Source organism: Megalops cyprinoides, chromosome 3, assembly GCF_013368585.1.
Source record: "Megalops cyprinoides isolate fMegCyp1 chromosome 3, fMegCyp1.pri, whole genome shotgun sequence".
NCBI lineage: Eukaryota > Metazoa > Chordata > Actinopteri > Elopiformes > Megalopidae > Megalops > Megalops cyprinoides.
In genome coordinates this window covers 1450471-1467938 of record NC_050585.1, presented here as the reverse complement: position 1 = coordinate 1467938, position 17468 = coordinate 1450471, and the positions used below count along the sequence as shown (strand labels likewise).

General features: G+C 39.6%; 1 protein-coding gene across 2 annotated transcripts in view; it reads left to right on the top strand.

Moving 5' to 3' along the window:
- Positions 1-17468, top strand: part of LOC118774310 (glutamate receptor ionotropic, kainate 4-like) — a 373600-nt gene that overhangs the window by 332893 nt on the left and 23239 nt on the right. For both annotated transcript variants that reach the window (XM_036523569.1, XM_036523570.1), the window contains one exon: positions 11389-11496. In XM_036523569.1, coding sequence (XP_036379462.1) covers positions 11389-11496 — 108 coding nt within the window. The remainder of the gene's footprint in view (positions 1-11388; positions 11497-17468) is intronic.

Sequence of the window (17468 nt, the reverse complement as noted above, 5' to 3'; positions counted from 1 at the left end):
GATAGGGTGAGAGCGAACACTGAGCATGAGTCAAGCCATCCATACAAAGATCAGTTAAAGCATGCAAGCTTGGCACAGGATTGATTCTCATTTGTGATGGCTGTTGAGCTACTAATAAGGAAGGCAGGAAACTTATCTACCTTTGATCATTATCCTAAATTTCATTTTGATTGTGTTGTACGAAGAATCATGTCACTGTAAGGTATTACAGGTCACTGTAAATAAAGATCACCAGTGAGTAGCTGATTCATGTTACTTGGCTCCATTTAATGTATTTCTGCCTTTGTGCACTTCACAAATAATTTAATTTAATGTAGCATTATTTGGTTTAGTTGTAATTTAGTCTAGTCAGAAAAAGGTTTTAAGCAGAAACCAGACGTCTGATCTCTTTGTTACAAATAGTATGAATGCAAAGGGCACAAAGGTAACTCATATGTGCAATTGCAATTAAGAAACAGAATCAACTAATGATGAGTCATATTTGCATACCTGTTAATCATTTACTGAAAATTCACACCAAATTCACTTGCAAGTGATCCATATTCACTGCACATTCAAGTAGACTTTAGTTTTTCAATTTCCGTTCACTACGTGTCAGACCCGGTAGACTAACTTGAATTCATTAACAAATAAATTCAATTTTGTTTCTTGATGCCCATTTGCCACTTAAAGCTCCTCCTTATCTCATCTGGGTCAGACAGCCATACTGTGCAGCTGTCCACACAGCTCGGTACGGTGGGGGGATGCACAAGGGACACCTTGGTGTGTGAAGCGCATGGATGCGCTTCCCGAAGGGGAGGGCAGCGTGGCAGAGTGCTGTCACTACGGTTGAGTATGCGCTCTGACTGCCATACCAACGAGCCTGGCTCTTTGGCATTGCGGTCAAGCTGCTACATTTGTACTCCGTAGACCCGGGTTCGAGGCCGGGTGGGGTGACTGCTCTTGCCCTTCGCTACACTGTCACAGAATAGAAGTATTATGAATTATAACAGTGCTATTAGGTGAACCTCCTTTGCCCCATTGCTCTGAGAAAGGCTGAAAAGCACATTAAAAGGTCTAATATGATTTGTATTTAGATTTCTGATAGCACAATAATGTTAACACAATGTCTTAAGATATTGTGCCTGCAGGTATGCACAATACTATGCAATAATGCATCATCTCATAATAGCCTTTTCATCTTTTGGTCTTTGGTGAAGAAGTGTGACAGTCAAATTTCCCTTAAATCTGAGACAGCTTATTTCATAGTCGGTACTCAGAGGCTCTGACACTTCTGCTATAAGGACTTTTAGAACTTACAAGGTAGTCAGCTTTTGAGTGGAATTCTCTGGTCTCAATCAAATTGCATTGCATAGTCCATTCTGTACCATGTTTTGGTTCATTTAGAGGGGCTCATACTAAAGGTAAACTCATATTCCCCTATGCTGGACCTGTTGTATTTCAGGCTGTAGTATCCTTCCTTCAAAGGTAGCCAGTTGGTTCCCCATTTCTGTCACAATGTTTGAGAATTCTATTAACAGCAGTGTTCTATGCAGTTCCTCCCTGTCCCCACTCTCACCCCCACCCCCACCCCATACCAAAAGCACTTCATGCTGACAGTATACACTGACACATTGCTCTCCCTGGAAGACATTATCACACAAACACAGAGCAGCTTGGCAGGGCACATCTGAAATGAGCATTATTTGAGCAGGACTAACAGACACAGTAATCTCCTTGACTGCCCAGAAGCAGAGGAAACTGGGTCTGGCTGCTGTGTCGCACAGCCCTGCTGCACAGATTAGAGTATCTTGTCCTTGTGATGTTCTCATTTGATAGGACTCCTTTGCTGTGGATCTAGTCACATGTTTGTGTCACTGTCTCTTTTCAGTTTCATTGTCTGTTTCTTGCACATCTATCAATACTTAGCGTTCATGTACCTTTTTAGCTTTACAAATTCATATGCAGCAAAATCTTTCCTAGAAATTTTGTTTGTTTGCAGCATCCTGGTAGGTCAGCTAGAGTGACTGTCACAGTGGTATACAGAATTGTGACTGTAGACAGTATGGCATTAGCTTGATGTGCGCTGTAAGGGGAGAAGTGATGCTCACTGTACAACCATTCAGCAAGCAAAGGAGAGCAAATCTTCACCAGCTTCACCAACTTGCCATTTTTTCCCTGAGAATGATTCACTTTTTGGGAAATTTGGGATCTTCTGAGTTTGTGATATTCAGTCGGACACACTGAGATGCAGTTTTACCCACTCTGACCCATCAGGTTTGTTCACCTGAGCCTTAGGGGCACACTGCTCCTACTGTGTGTGGCACTAGCCTGGTGGTGACGTCCCAGTAAGTGAGAATAAGGCCCTGGCAATTTGCACGGCTGACATCACTGCAGCTGCCAGCTTCCAGAATTTCCATGGAAACCTGTGTGGGTCTCAGGGCACAAACGATTGCAAATGCCCTCTATTTTTATTCCCTGTCATCTAACCTTTGACCCCAATTAGAGGAAATTACCCAGGGACTTTATCATCTACAGAGGTCTTTACAGAGCTAATGAGGTGTCTTCAGCTGCTCTAGATCATCATACTAGCAGATTAAATACTGCCATCATCAAAGATCATTTAGAAAGGACCCAATTAGATTCAACAGTCAGCATATGCTCCCAGACAATAGGACAGCTTAAATTGTCCATCAGCCACTGTGTTTTCTTTCTTTTGTGGTCTTTGTCTTAAGATGTCAGTTGGAATTTGGAACTGCATATTTCACTGTGTGGTTTTTCATTTTGTGGAACAAGGGATTTAAGTTTTTTGGGCTGCTTTTTATCTGTACACTCTGTACAGTGTGGACTCAGAAAATAGTATTTTTCCGATAAATTCTCAAATTACAGTAAAGAGTTTCATTTTCTTTTTTTTCAGTCCCTCCTTCTCTTTTATCCAAAATTTGCCAGCAGAGTGGTTGAGCGCTCCTTGGGAGATCTCCCTTGGTCCCTCCAGCTGAATAGATTTGTCACTGTTATCTGTGGTAGAACAAACAATATTGTGGGACAAGCCCATGTGTCCAACCAGACCAGACAGCACGCAGCATAAACATCACCATTGCCATTTCCAAGGCACAGGGCCTTTAACATTCACAATAGGAATAAAGTTGTAGCTAGGCTGACCCTGTTAGATCATCGTGGGAGGCCATTCTTCAATGGCAACACACAAGATCACAGGAAACCTGGTCACTAGATGGTTTAAGACTTCTTGTAGCTAAATAGTTCTAGGTATGATGGTCTCACAGATGCTGCCGAGTCCTGCTCAGACTGAAAGGGTAAAGGAAATCAACTTCACCTATTTCATAGTTAATGTGCAGTATACTACATCATAGCACTATTTAACAGCCTGGTCTCATGGGATATATGTACCTCTGAACACTTTTTTTCAGAGCCACAAATATTCTTTCAGGTACATTTTGCCACAGTTTTGAAAAACAAATGTCCACTGGGGGGTTCTAAAGAGAAGCTCAGACTTTAATGTAACATTACGATCATTTTGCCATTGAAATGGACTGTAGTTGACTTTATCATTTTAAAAGCTACATTGTCTTGAAGCTGTCAATTGTCAGAATTGTAGCTGCAGGTACGTTATGTAGCTAGGTGGCTAGTGAGCTGTCAGCTTCTGTGTTAGCTAGATTTGTATTTTCAGTGTACTTTAATTTACGTACCCAGTAGTACATAGCTATGTATCGCAAGAATGCTGTTCGTTCTCTTAGTTCTCTTGCTAGCTAGCTAGATAATAGTGATGGTATGTTCGCGACCGATCCAAATCTTTCGAACGGCTCTTTGGTACAAATGAAGGGATCCGAGTTGTACTTGAGAGCCAATCATTTTATCCTTGCACCCAAATTTGACTACATGCCCTAAGTTCAGTCAGTGTAGCCTAGTGGTTATGGAGCAGGAATCGTAACTAAAGGGTTGCTGGTTCAATCCCCGCTAAGAGAGAGACAGACAGACAGAGAGAGATTATAGATAAATAATTTTTTCCCCCTCCCCGATTGTTTCATGGCGGTTACGCTGTAAAGCACAAATACACAATGACATTAGGTCTGGTAATATGAGTGTCATTATTATATGATTATTTCGCAGAGAAACCTAGGAAGCCCCGCCCCCTAAAAGAACAATGAGCTCGGACAGAAAAGGAGCCATAAGATCCAGCTCCCTTCAAAGAGCCGTTATTCCCATCACTACTATATAAATAGAGCAGTTGGTGTGTTTCTGTTGGTTGTCACGATGTGCTGGCTACAAAGCTCAAGTTGTCGTGGCCTTTGTGCGGGAAAGAAGATAGCTGATCGGTCTGCATTCGCTGCCATCACAGCCTATAGCACATGTGTAAGCTGAGCTAATATACTAATGATAGCTGGATAGTGTACTGGCTAGGAAAGTAGCTAATGTTATATATTCGCAAAAACACATTTAACATGTCAGGGCTCAGGCAAGGACTCAGGCGCGGACCACGGGAGCTTCGAGTTCCAAGCGTCTTTATTGAAATTGTCAGGCAAATCGCAAATCAGAAACGGGCAGGGTCGAAAACCGGAAGGCAGTCCGTGGACAGAATGAGGGTCGGGAACCGGAACAGGCAGGGTCAGAAACCAGACAGGCAGGCAGTCAGTCAATCGTGGCAAGGCGGCAGGCAAAAACGAGGTCTGGATATGGGCAGAGTCGAGAACGGGGAAAACACGCAGACAGAAGCAACGGCGGGGACGAAACAGGAGAAACGCACTGTGACGAAATAGCAACAGGACAGGGACACGCAAGGAAGATATAGGGCAGGGCTGAGGAGGGGATGGGAAGCAGGTGTGCAGGCAATCAGGCGGGCGGAGACTGGGCAGGGAGCGGGGCAGGGCTAGAACACAAGGAAAACAAAAGCACATGGACAAGGAAAACAAAAACACACCAGCTAAGGAGGCAGAGCACTGACATAACAAATCACCAATTATGAGCGCATCCATATGTGCAAACAAATGTGAAATATATTGCATTGCTTTCTATGTATTTTTACTAGGGGAGTAACATTCACCGATATGAATCTGTGAATCTATCATCATGAGAAGTTAGGCATGTTGAGTGCTTCCATGTGATTCCATTACATTTATCATAGTAATAATAAAAAAAACAAGTGACATCTATTTCACAGAGCGTACGTATTTGTGACTCTGCAAAAATGTGTTCAGAGGTACGTATATCCCATGAGACCAGGTAGCAATTTAATGATATCCCTTGTGGCATATGTTGAGCGTATCATTGGTAAGTGCTTATTGACTCAAGAGAACCTTGACAGGATGTGTGGATATAAAGTCTGAGACACAACCATTGTGGGTGTGTCTCTTCTTGCAGAGGTGAGCTTTAGCAGCCAGCATTCTTGCAGTATGATAGTCCCAACAGCATGGTCATCACACAGACAAGTGCACATGCTCCAGGGGAGGGGGGGACAGTGGCCTGTGGGTAGATATGTGTGATACAGCTTTCATCACAGCATACCTTTTAGAAAACCTGAGCACATCATATCCACCTGCTGTCTGCTTCTCAGCCAGGAAGAGAAAGCATATTGGAAAAACACTTTTATAAACACAAAGGAGCACAAAGGGTGATTTTAAACCATAGGCAAGTTGAAATACATGGAAATTATCGCATAAATATACAAATGCATTTCTCATAAATGTCAAAATGTCTGATATTGTGCAAGTGTCAGTAATTTTGTTTTTATAATATGTATGGAATGGAACGGTAAACATATTTGTACATTATATATAAATATACCAGGAATTATGAAGATTATAGTGACTACTTACATTTGTATACATTTGTAGCAAATTACACATACTATAACATTCTTGTTTAAAATATGCTAATGCAAATGACTTCTTCAGATGTCGTGTGAGTACATGTGTTTGTAAGTGCATTTAGATGTCAGTATATGGCAAATTAGGAAATCCAAAACTGGTAATTACAAGTGGACATTTTACAATGCATTCTGAATGCAATATAATGCGAAAATGATGATATATGAAGGTGACAAAATATATGTAAGGTGTAAAAATGTTTATAAAACAATTTTAATTCTACATTGTGCCATTATTTTTACTTTTGCTAACAATGGGGCTTCTCTTCTGTGTTTGACCTGCATTATGTGGCACTGTTTGTTAAATGAGAGAAAACTTTCTGGAGATAGATGATGACTAATGTGGAAAAAACACAAATGAGAACAATGCTTTTTTATGGCACTTTGGAGATACTGCTTCAATGGAAGTGAAAGGTCACCTATTGTAAGGAAACAAACCAACCTGACCTTTTTTTAACTGCTGCCCTTTCCCTGGCTCATTTCAGAAACCACGGATAACAAGAATAATATCGGCACTCAATGTGCTTCCCCTAGATGGGAGTTTTTCATTCATGTGCTATTATTATTTATTTACTTGGCAGATGACCTTCTAGATAGTTTATGTTTTACACAGTACTCATTTATACTAATGACTATTCGCTTCACCAGTGTGGATTAAGTAGCTTGCTCAAGGAGTGCCCTGCATGAGAACTGAACATACAAACTTCTTGCTGTAAGCCTAGTTCCTTAACCACTAATTACACTACTGCTCAATAAAAAAACAAACCATGAGTTGTAGTTGCACTTGTATGCCATACTTCTTAATACTCTACTAGCAACAATAATAGTACTTACGAAAATGGAGAAAGTAATTAATGGACCCCATAAGTCTAGACTCAGCCTGATTCAATCCTACAACATTGCCCTTAGTCCTTAACAGTAATTGAAGGATTTGGGCAAGTGTTAAGTTTTGTCACTAAATGAACATAATGAATTTAGTGGAAGCTGAAATGAATTTAAAAAGCGTGGAAAAACTCAGAGGACCCATTAGTTTTCTTGAGTAATGAATTCCACAAAACGTCGCTGTTGGGTGGAAACGTCGCATCTCCATATTTGGTCATTTTTATTTTTTTTCGTAAATCAATGCTATTGGTCACCCTTTATGTCTGTCTGTGGGTTTTACAAATATTTAACCAATGAAAAGTATTAAAAAGAGCTTGTGACTAAATCTGGTAACTCCATTGGATCCTCAAACTGTCAGCAAAACCTCATAGCTCCACCCCGCCTCCATCTTGAATGAAGTGCAAGTGCTGCACACAGCAGAGCTGAAAGTAAACAGTGATGAGGCGATTTCATCTGAGGCTAACAGCTCAATAAAATGCTTTCAAATTAGCCCTAGGTTGCAAGCTCAGTTAAAACAATGCAGTGTACCTGTTTATCAAATTTAGCTCTAAAGTTGACATTGGGATTATAAGTGGAAGTGTTTACTGAGGAGATATATATATATAAGGTTATATATACATATAAGGTATATATACATATAAGGTTTCCGTCCGACAGCGACGAAAAGCATGTTACACCTTTAGATGCTATTAAAGGGTAGTAACAGTTTGCTATAACCCCAAGGAGTCAGATTCTGCCACAGATGATCCTCAGAAAGCTACTCCATTTCTACTGGGCTGTTAAAAAGCCAGACCACCACACAACAGTTAGCACAGTGGTCTATGGGAGCTTAAGTCTAGAGCAAGAGTTGTGAAGTGTGTTCAATGAGCATATTGTGCAAAAACAAGTATACGCCGATTGAGCACTATCAAGATTTCTGAACACCCACTTGTTCATTTGCAGGCAGCTTTTTAGGTGCTTTTCACTGAATCACTGCCATGCCTAGACACACCCACTTCACCACACTTCCTTTGCAGCTGCATTCATATCATACTCAGGCACAAAAGAGAGCATTCAACTTTCATTCATGACCAAGTCTTTTTCCTCTCATAGAAACACTCACATACATTGCTGCTCTTATGTTTTTGTTTTTTTTTTTTGGAACATTTATGTTGTGGATTTATGACTATGATGTATGATGTGGAAGAAAAATCTGATGTTTACCTTGTTGATTGATTATTGGTTTGATAAACCATTTGAGAAGTGGTCACCAGTTCATGGCTGTAACAAGTCATTACTGATGTGCAAAAGCCTGTTTTCTGTGTATGGAAATCACTTCTATGCAGAGAAAGACATGCAAAGTGATATGTATAATTAAGAGTGAGGACTGCAAGAAATCATTTGAAGAGTTAAAGAAAATTCACAGACACAGGTGTGGGATTAGGATACGGTGAGGGCTGCCTTGTGCTGTACATATCCACACATCCTGTCAAGGTTCTCTTGAGTCAATAAGCACTTACCAATGATACGCTCAACATATGCCACAAGGGATATCATTAAATTGCTACCTGGTCTCATGGGATATACGTACCTCTGAACACATTTTTGCAGAGTCACAAATACGTACGCTCTGTGAAATAGACGTCACTTGTTTTTTTTATTATTACTATGATAAACACACTCTGCTGAAACGGAGATTTTTCGTTTCAAATTCCAGCCCACACAATATCTGAAGCCATAGTGACGGGTTATAAACAGTGCATTGGCCTGTGGGGTAAAAATAATTATAAGAAAAAGAACAGAGAATTGACATTGATATAAAAATATGAACGTCCTTAAGGATTAATGAAGAACATCAGTTGTTTCTTATTAATCATTATTGTCTGTAATTAAGTGGCTATGGCTGCAGTTTAGCCCTGCTCACTGTTGATTATATTAATTAATTACTGAAATTTCTGCTTGAAAAAGGCCCTTAAAAAGCCTGTAGAACATTAAAGCCAGTACATTTTAATACACTGCGTTGAAAGGAAAGGTTTAGTTAGATGCTTATAAATTATATTTCGGTCACACTTTAAACGAAGTGTTGCTTATAAAGGCTTTATAAAGCATACGTAAAGCCTTCATAAACATGGCATAATAAAACATTTAGCCTTTAGCCAGGTGATATTTTTGGTTATGTCACATTTGGTATAACGTGTTGCATAACAAAGTATTATGTCTCCCTTTATGAAGTATGACATTTGCTTGTGTATGGTTTATGAAGGCATTATGTCATGTTTATGAAGACTTTACTTATGGTTCATAAAGCCTGTTATGTCCCAGATGGGTAATGGCGTCCAGGGGTATGTACGTCTGTGTGTGTGTGTGTGTGTGTGTGTGTGTGTGTGTGTGGTTTGGGGGGTGGGGGGGGAGTGGTTGGCGGGGTTGTTGGGCATTTTAAATATTTGTTTGCCCCCTAAAGCGCCCAAAGGCATAACAGTAAAGTTTGTTTTCAGAGAGAGGCAGCACAGGAGTACGACAGAAGAAGCAGAGTGTTAGATGTTTTGATGGTACTCTCAGAGGAGCTGTTTGACTGTGATGTCCTTTTTTGAGTGTATCAAGAAGGTGTTCTCAGAAGGAAGGTAACTGACTTTCAAACGCAGCCCATGATTAATTACACCATGTTCCTTAAGGCCTTGTGTTATTCACACTGGAAACAAATAATATGGCACACTTAAAGGCAGAATAAGCTCTAATGGTCTTTTTATTCTTCTAAAAAAGATACAAAAGCCATCTTTAACAGCATTCTATTGCTCAGACCTCCAGGGATCCAAGGCAAGGAAACAGAATTCAAAGACATATGAATGCAAGCAAGTATATGTGAAATCTTGTTACAGAATATATTTTATTCTGTGGTTGAGTATGGCTTCATGAACTCATAAATGGATAGTTATTCTGTGTTATGAATTACCCATTAACTTGAAGTGATAGTAGTGTTTTAGTGTGGACTGCAGAGCCTTCCAGTTCATTGATTATTAACTACATATGTTAAAGTGATTAATAAAAACAAATCATTCAGTATCAGGCAGCATAAAAGCCTTGCTGTAGATAGTGTTCAATATCTGAATCGGTGTGAAATTGCACTTTCATCAAAAGTTTTGTGAGTGTTTTTAATTTCTGCTTATACTGCTTCAAAACAGGAAGCCTTTTCATTGTTTTATCAGTTTATAATGAAGTGCGGATTGACTAATTATGTATAGCACAAGATTCCAGATGCTGTTTATAGCATATTTCAGTTTGAAACATCCAGCCAAATGAACCCAAAGGCAAATGCTGTATACCGTAGCCAATGTGTCCCCATTGGTATTATGAAATGAATCATACTTAATCTCAAATATCCACTTTTCCATTCAGACAAAAGACATAGGAGAATAAAATCACAGTATCCAGACAGGCTGTTGCAAACACCTCATGTGCTGGGACCATACATCATACTCTCACACTCATACCTGGTAATCTTTTGAAGATGGATTTTCAAAGTCTTCTGAGAAAGTCAAATGATTAAAAGAGACAACAGTTTAATCTGGATGATGAACGTAGTTAAACCCACCTTCCCACACCTCGTGCTAATTCTGCTAATCCATGCACCCAAACATCGAGACATGGAAACTGGTGCATCAACATGAACATAACATTGGGACTTCTGCTACTGATCCATCAAGTTAATGTAGAAGAGGATGCCAAAAGGGAAAATTGAGGAGTTGAAGAACATTGTAGAACATGGATCTCAGAAACGGACTCAGAGATGAGTCAGGGCAGGGGTTTCCCCCCCAAACACATCTTACTGATCTTTTGATGGCCCTTCAACACTTTACACCAAGAGCACTTTCACACAAATTCACTTGCAAGTAATTTCAAGCATTTTTTTATCTTAGGTTTGTTTTGCCTCAAATCAGGAAAATTCGACATTAACTTCTTTGGAACATGTAGTGAACATCTAGCCAAAGCAAATTTGAGACATCACTTGCAAAGAGTGGTTCCCTTTTCTGTTGACCCTGAATACATTTACATTCATATAACAAATTTGTTATGGGCAAAAATGACAAATGTATCAAATTCTGTTCCTGAACAGTGTGAGGCCTCTCCTTGCTTTTGGCTGTAATTTGATTGTTTTAATTTTCCCTTTTACATAGTAATTACATCTCTGTCAGATGTTTCACTTATAGTTTCAAACAAAAAACCTGAACCTCTGTTGGCAGCAGTAAAAAAAAATGTACCGTAGGTGTGAAACCTGTTTGAGAGTACTTTCACTTGCTTGTGAAGGTGTGACATGATGCATGAAGCCATGATGCATGGCTAAAGCTTGTATTAGCAAGTGTTCTTTTGTGTCTCTGAATGAGACTGAGTGTTTTCAAGATACTTGCTAGTGGTTACAGTATCAAGCAGAACGGAAGGTTGATGGACATATTACATATACAGTATATACCCATAGTGTTCTAACAGGTACTCCAGGTAAGTCCACACAAAGTTAATGCTGTACTAGAGATTTTATTAATTAGGTCATAGCTGTTTATTAATATTATATATTTGTATGAGTTTGGATATTATTGATTAACAAAATGTTAGCTAATGTTTATGTATACTGGTGCAAAATTGCCTCTCACTCTGTACCTGTTTTCTCTGCACAGATTGGCCAGTGGCATTCAGAGCAGGGCCTGTACATGGAGAAGAGGCTGCATTCTCCAAATGTGACAGATACACTCTTCAATGCCACCCTCACCATCACCACCATCCTTGTGAGTAATGGCCTTCCCAGAAAGCAGTAAGGCAGTGGTTCTCAACTGGTGTGCCGTGAGGCAAAGTGAAGTGTATCATGGAATTTTGAGGAACCCGATGCGTTTTTATATAGGTGTGTGTGTGTGCACCTATACTCTGCGAAAAGACTGATGTTTTATATTGTGCTATTAACCCTTTCACACGTAACTTATTTTTATGCTATGTAGCATGTGTTACGTTACATGGTTAGTTATGTTTTCATTAGCGTTATTAAGCTATTCATAATTTTCAGTTAGCATTTGCTATATTTTTAACGTTACATCTTTGTTTCCTCAAAACTAAAATTAGCTAGAATTTTTCCAATCTAGTGTTCTAATCACGCCACACTAAACGGCAAATCACACTGGTGTGACCGTACGTGCAAAATGGTTAATGGAGTAATGTTTTGTTTATTTAGTATGTTGCTGTTCATGATGCTGCACCATGTCAGACAAGTTCTTGCTCCAATGCACTTCAGTGCATTTTTAATAAATTATACGATTGCCTGTCTGATTTAACTATCTGTTTGATAATTATTTGACAGTCTGCTGTAGCGAAATATGGGTCAAATCTCGCTAATGACATTACAGCCTATCATAATGTGTGTGACATTCTTCAAAATCAATAACCGACTTTAAGTTGGTGTGCCTTGACGTTCTGGTTTGACCTTTGATATGCCTTAGCCCCAAAAAGGTCGAAAACCTCAGCAATATGTATCTGGCTGTGCGCAGATCTGTCAAAAAATGCAATCTCATCCAAAGCCACCTTGTTTCTGCATGTGATATTTCAAGACCTAACTCTAAACTTCATCCCAATCTCAAACCCTATCCAAATGTTAAGACAAAGACTAACTGAATTTGTGTCATGTTAGTGTTGGAAAACTAAACAAAAAAATTAATCAGGAGCAACTGTTACTTAATCTGTCTGAATTTGTGGAGACTGTCTAAAAGAGCATCATGGACAGAATGACTTGGACAATGTTGCCTTCTTGGACAGGTATGGGTCTGATAGCTGCATTTGGTACCTATTACCCTCTGCCCATTCTCCTCTCTTATCCACACACACTGCACTCCATGTACACTCGAAAAGGTAAAACTGTGCATGCCCCAGCAGAAGAGCAATTTAATATTACTTTAGGAGAGTGAACCTTTAGTAATCTCTGATTTCAGCCAGTCATTGCGTCCCTATGGAGAATACGTTTTTCGTGTGGAAGCAGCATGGTAGCTCCACCCTTCATTAAGTTTCACGTTTCTAGTGTTGGTTTAAGGATCCAGGTTTTCACATCATATTTACTTTACCTGTAACATGCTCCATCCTTAGCTTTGAGTAAAGCATTTTTGTCAAGTGTTAGTTTTCATGTAATTACTTGTGTAATTACAGTAATCAAAACAAACACAGAAATAAACGTGGAAATAAGAAATAAATAAATGTGTAACACTTTCTCATTCCTTATTCAAGGTTAAGTACAAAGCGCATTTCAGAGAGACTGAACATCCCTGTTGTCCATCTCTTGCAGCATCCTTACCACTGTGAAACTGAAGCGTGGAATGTTTAGATTTTGCTTGTCATCACACTTGAGAGTGTAGCTCATGTGTTGCTGAATCTCTACCACAATACCAATGTTTCTTGGTGCTTATGTTCTTTTCCATTTTCTCAGGCTCAGGATGAGCTTTATAACAGGAATAAGAAACTTTCATGTTGAAAAGAGCCACAAAATCGTTCAAAATTGTTCAAAATTCTTTCAGCCTGTGCTACTCCAGCCGTGCTCTATCAATGCATGAATAAAGGGTTTGTCTTTGTGAGAGGGAATGTGTAGAGGTCAGAAATTACAGTGTTTCTAGAGTTGTTAGTATGTGATTCAGTCATCTCTTACTTATCCCTTGGGAAGAGGAAGGAGGTGGCAGGTGTGACCACAACATGTGGGTAATGAAATGTCTATGCCACTGAAAAAGACAGTGGTATTGACTAGGCAAGACTGGGTATTTCTCCAGGACCATGCTTTGCCTTTAGTTGTTCTTTAGATATTTGGGTTGGATGTAATGTTTGAGGGAAGATGCCACTGCAGCAGATGCATCTGTGTCCTCAGAGAGCATCACCCTTCTATGGGTCTGCAGAATGAGCACTCCACTGTGCTGAGTCCCAGCTAAACTTTGAAGTATGCTGCTTCTGACCTCTGTTTCTTCATCTGTTCTCAAAATCTTCTGTTCTTTCCTTTGATGTATGTGTCAACACTCCCTTAGCCCTTTAATCTTTCCCCCTAAATATGTAGTTTTGACTGTGCACCATTCCTGTCACCTCCACACACAGGCACAGATAGACACACACACTGTCTTCCCATTTTTTCTGCAGTAATGGGAACCTGCTTTTAAACCGGATTCACTAGAGACAGGCCAAACTGTTTTTAGATTCCTGTGCATAATTGATTTGAAAATCTGTAATTGTGTTTTACTATTCATTTCTGACCTGATATACAAAAATTATAAATCATAATTATATATTTTTATAATTCTATATGAAATATTATTTCATATTTCATATAAAATAAAAGAGAAGGGGGATAGAAGGTGAGGCCTACTCCAGCCCTGCCCCATTTTCCACATCTGCCTATTCTCCAGTAACCCACTTCTCCAGACAGGTCTATGGAGTGGCAGCAGGCTGGAGAGTTTGGGATTGGGAGAGGCTGCACTAACAGGTGCACACTTTAATCCCAGGTAGCCAACCAAAGACACCAGTCTTCCAGTCTAAGATGTCAGTGAAAGCAGCCCATTGCCATCAAACCTCGATAGTAAAGCCTTAACAACAGGGAGGGAACTGGGTCTGATTCCTGACTGCCTGACCAGCAGAGAGACACAGTTCTTTCAGAGCCATATTAGGGGATTATCAAGAACCTGTTAATCTTCTTTTGCTGGGTCAGACAGAGTTCTTGTCTAGCAGGCTGGAGGTCTGAATGTAGACTGGCCTCCTAAGAGCAAGCCCGCCAAATTCAATTAGACAGGCGAGCTGTCCAGTTCCCCACCACAAAATTGTACACAAGACCATGGGACCACAACCCACTATGTTCCCTTTCATTCAGTCTCCTGGGGTGTTCATGTCTGGCAAGGATGAATTGTAGGAGTTATAAAACTGGACACAAATGATCATGAGTTCACATTCTGCGGGATACTGCTGCTGTAAGGAAGAGTGAGGGACATTACCTGAGTTGCTTCAGTTAAACTCAGTACAGTAAGTTTCAATAGGTTACAGAATGACACAATGTAAAACTGTAAACAGTGTATGGATAAGGATGTAGAAAACATATATATAAAACATATATCCCCAGTATCACAGACACAGTGTAACAGTAGCTGCCTTTGGCTCCCAGGGAAGTTCCACCAGTACCTTCCACGCTGCCACCTGCCCAGGAAAGGGTCTGTCCTGTTATCTGTGCTAGCAGACCACGTCCCTGTCAGAGGGGGAAGGGGGTGTGTGAAGCCCAGCAGTTAGTAGAGGTTCTCCTGATCCTAACCCCCCCCCCCCCCCCCCCCCCTCTTAAAAATGCCACCTTTGAAGCCCAAAGAATATCAGACTTGTCTTCATTCAGAGGGTTACAGCTGAAAGCTTCAGTGCAGAATTTGAAAAGACTCATTTTTAGGTCACCAGGAGTTTGTGGCAATTAATGACAATGCAGGGTGTGTTTGCTGTGTATTTGGTACCATGCCATGCCAAAAATGTATGTGAGGGTTACATGCAGAGAAAGCATTTAAATGCAGTGTAAATATTCAACAAAGGCAGTATCAATGAGCTTTAATGTAGGAAAGCCTTTTTTTGTTTTTATTTATTATTTATTTATTTATCCTTTATTCTGCTTCCTGGTACTCTCAAGCTTCATATTTGAAGATCTGCATGGTTACTTGTATGTAATATTTTGCCTTTGAGGTGATTGGTTAGCGTGATAACAGTATAACTTCATTAATGTCAGATTTGTATTTTTATGACTGGTCAATGCAATGTCTGTTCTTTTTTTTTGTTGTGTTGTTTGTAGTATGTTTATCTTTGAAGAAATTGACCATCAAACAGGAATAAGTAAATAATATATTTTCTTAAATAAATAAAATCAAATCAGCCTCCCTCTACAATCATCAATCAACAGTCTGGGTGGTCAGCACTGTAGTCAGCAATATGAAAAAATACAGGAGCATTCTGATGACCTGTTGGATGTTTGACATCCAACACTTATTAAATAAAGAAGAACTTATAAAATAAATCAAGAAGAAGTGTTTATTAGTTTCTCTTGAAACCCTGAAACCTAAAGTTTAGTGAGTAACTGGCCCACCCATGGTGTCTGTGTAATAAACTCAATTTGAGGGCAGCATCCAGCTGCAATGCTTGATCAGTTAAGGTACTCTTGCAAGCAACAGAATTTGCATTTATATTGTGCCTTTCGTGCAGTACCACATAGGCAGGGATGAAGCATCTGTTTGGGGCAGAGAGGTACCATGTATGAATGATTTAGAGTTGATGAACAAACTGAACAGCTTTGCATTTATAGAGTGTTGTACAACAACTTGAGGACTAAAATATGTTTTTTTTTCTTTACTATTTTTAAATTTTTGTTTTGCAGTTCATGTGCTAATACTTAGCATAGGCATTTGCAGCCATCTGATTGCACTGAAATGTAGTGTTAAACCTCTGGTTGGGATGCTGAACAATTTCCTGTAGCAGGACTACAGTGGTTGAAAACTCTGTAGCTTTATTGGATGTGGATCAATATATACTTAGCTCAGGGGGGCTTTTCAGGGAGTTTCTTCTCAAAAGTTAGACAGCGGTGGAATTCGAACTCCAGAAAGGTAAAAGAAACACAACACACAGATACACAGAGAATGCAAACTGCTGTTCTGACACACACATAATGTAGCCATTTTGATGAGAGAGCGGAGCTTTTAATCTTTGTAATTTATCAATTTTACTGGACTTCAACAGGAAGTCCAGAAGTGTTCATGCAGACAGGACTAAGAAATCACAATACACGCCTTTTCTCCTGTCATGTAAAAATGAATGGAAGGAGTTTTTCTTAAGCTCACAATCATTGCAAAAGCTTTTTAAAATGTCTTTCAAGGTTGACTTCACACAATAAATTTCAATTCGTCACAAAGTTTAAAAAGTTCTACATTTAAGAAAACGCTATTAATCCATTCCTGCATGCAAACTCAAAGGCAGACTATTTTTTTGAGAATGAAATGGGTCACTTTGTGACTGGTTGTCTGAAAATGGGTTTTCTTTATCATGGGATTACTCTGTTACACACAGCTTCAGTCAGAATGGTTCTCCTGCCTTAGATGATGATAAACCCTGAATAAAGACATTCACCCATTTGGATACAGGACCTGTAAATGTGTGACAGTGAGGGACTAGGGCGAGGAGTGCCTCCAGCTGTGAGGATTATGTCTCAAGTGATCTTCTATAAAAACAAGAAGTGAACAGGCACTGCTCACATCAGTTATGACTCCTCTCCTGCTTCTTATTGCTCTCTAGTGTCTCCAGTGGTAAAACATTGTTACTGTAGTTGCCATTGAGGGCAAGCAATGTCTTCCATCCACTGCCAAAAAGTAATACAAGACAATATGTGGTAGCATAAACATTCCAAAATATCAGGCGGGTGCTCAAGTTATATTATCTGTATGAAAAATAGGACATACATTTCAATATATCAATATATATATTGATTCTTGCAACTTTCTCATGGATGTTATTAAATACTATGTTTGTTCTACTATATGTGTATAATGTACATAGGTGATGCAGTGTAAACTGTGGCTAAGGTGCAGGGCAAAAAGAAATCATCCCCAGATTTTTTCTCTCAAGGCAACATGGAAGGCAGCCTTGAACTGCACATGAAAACACTAATGAGTTCATATTTTGCAATTTGTTCTCTGAAAGCGGCCATCATTTATGTGTGATATAAATATACATATGT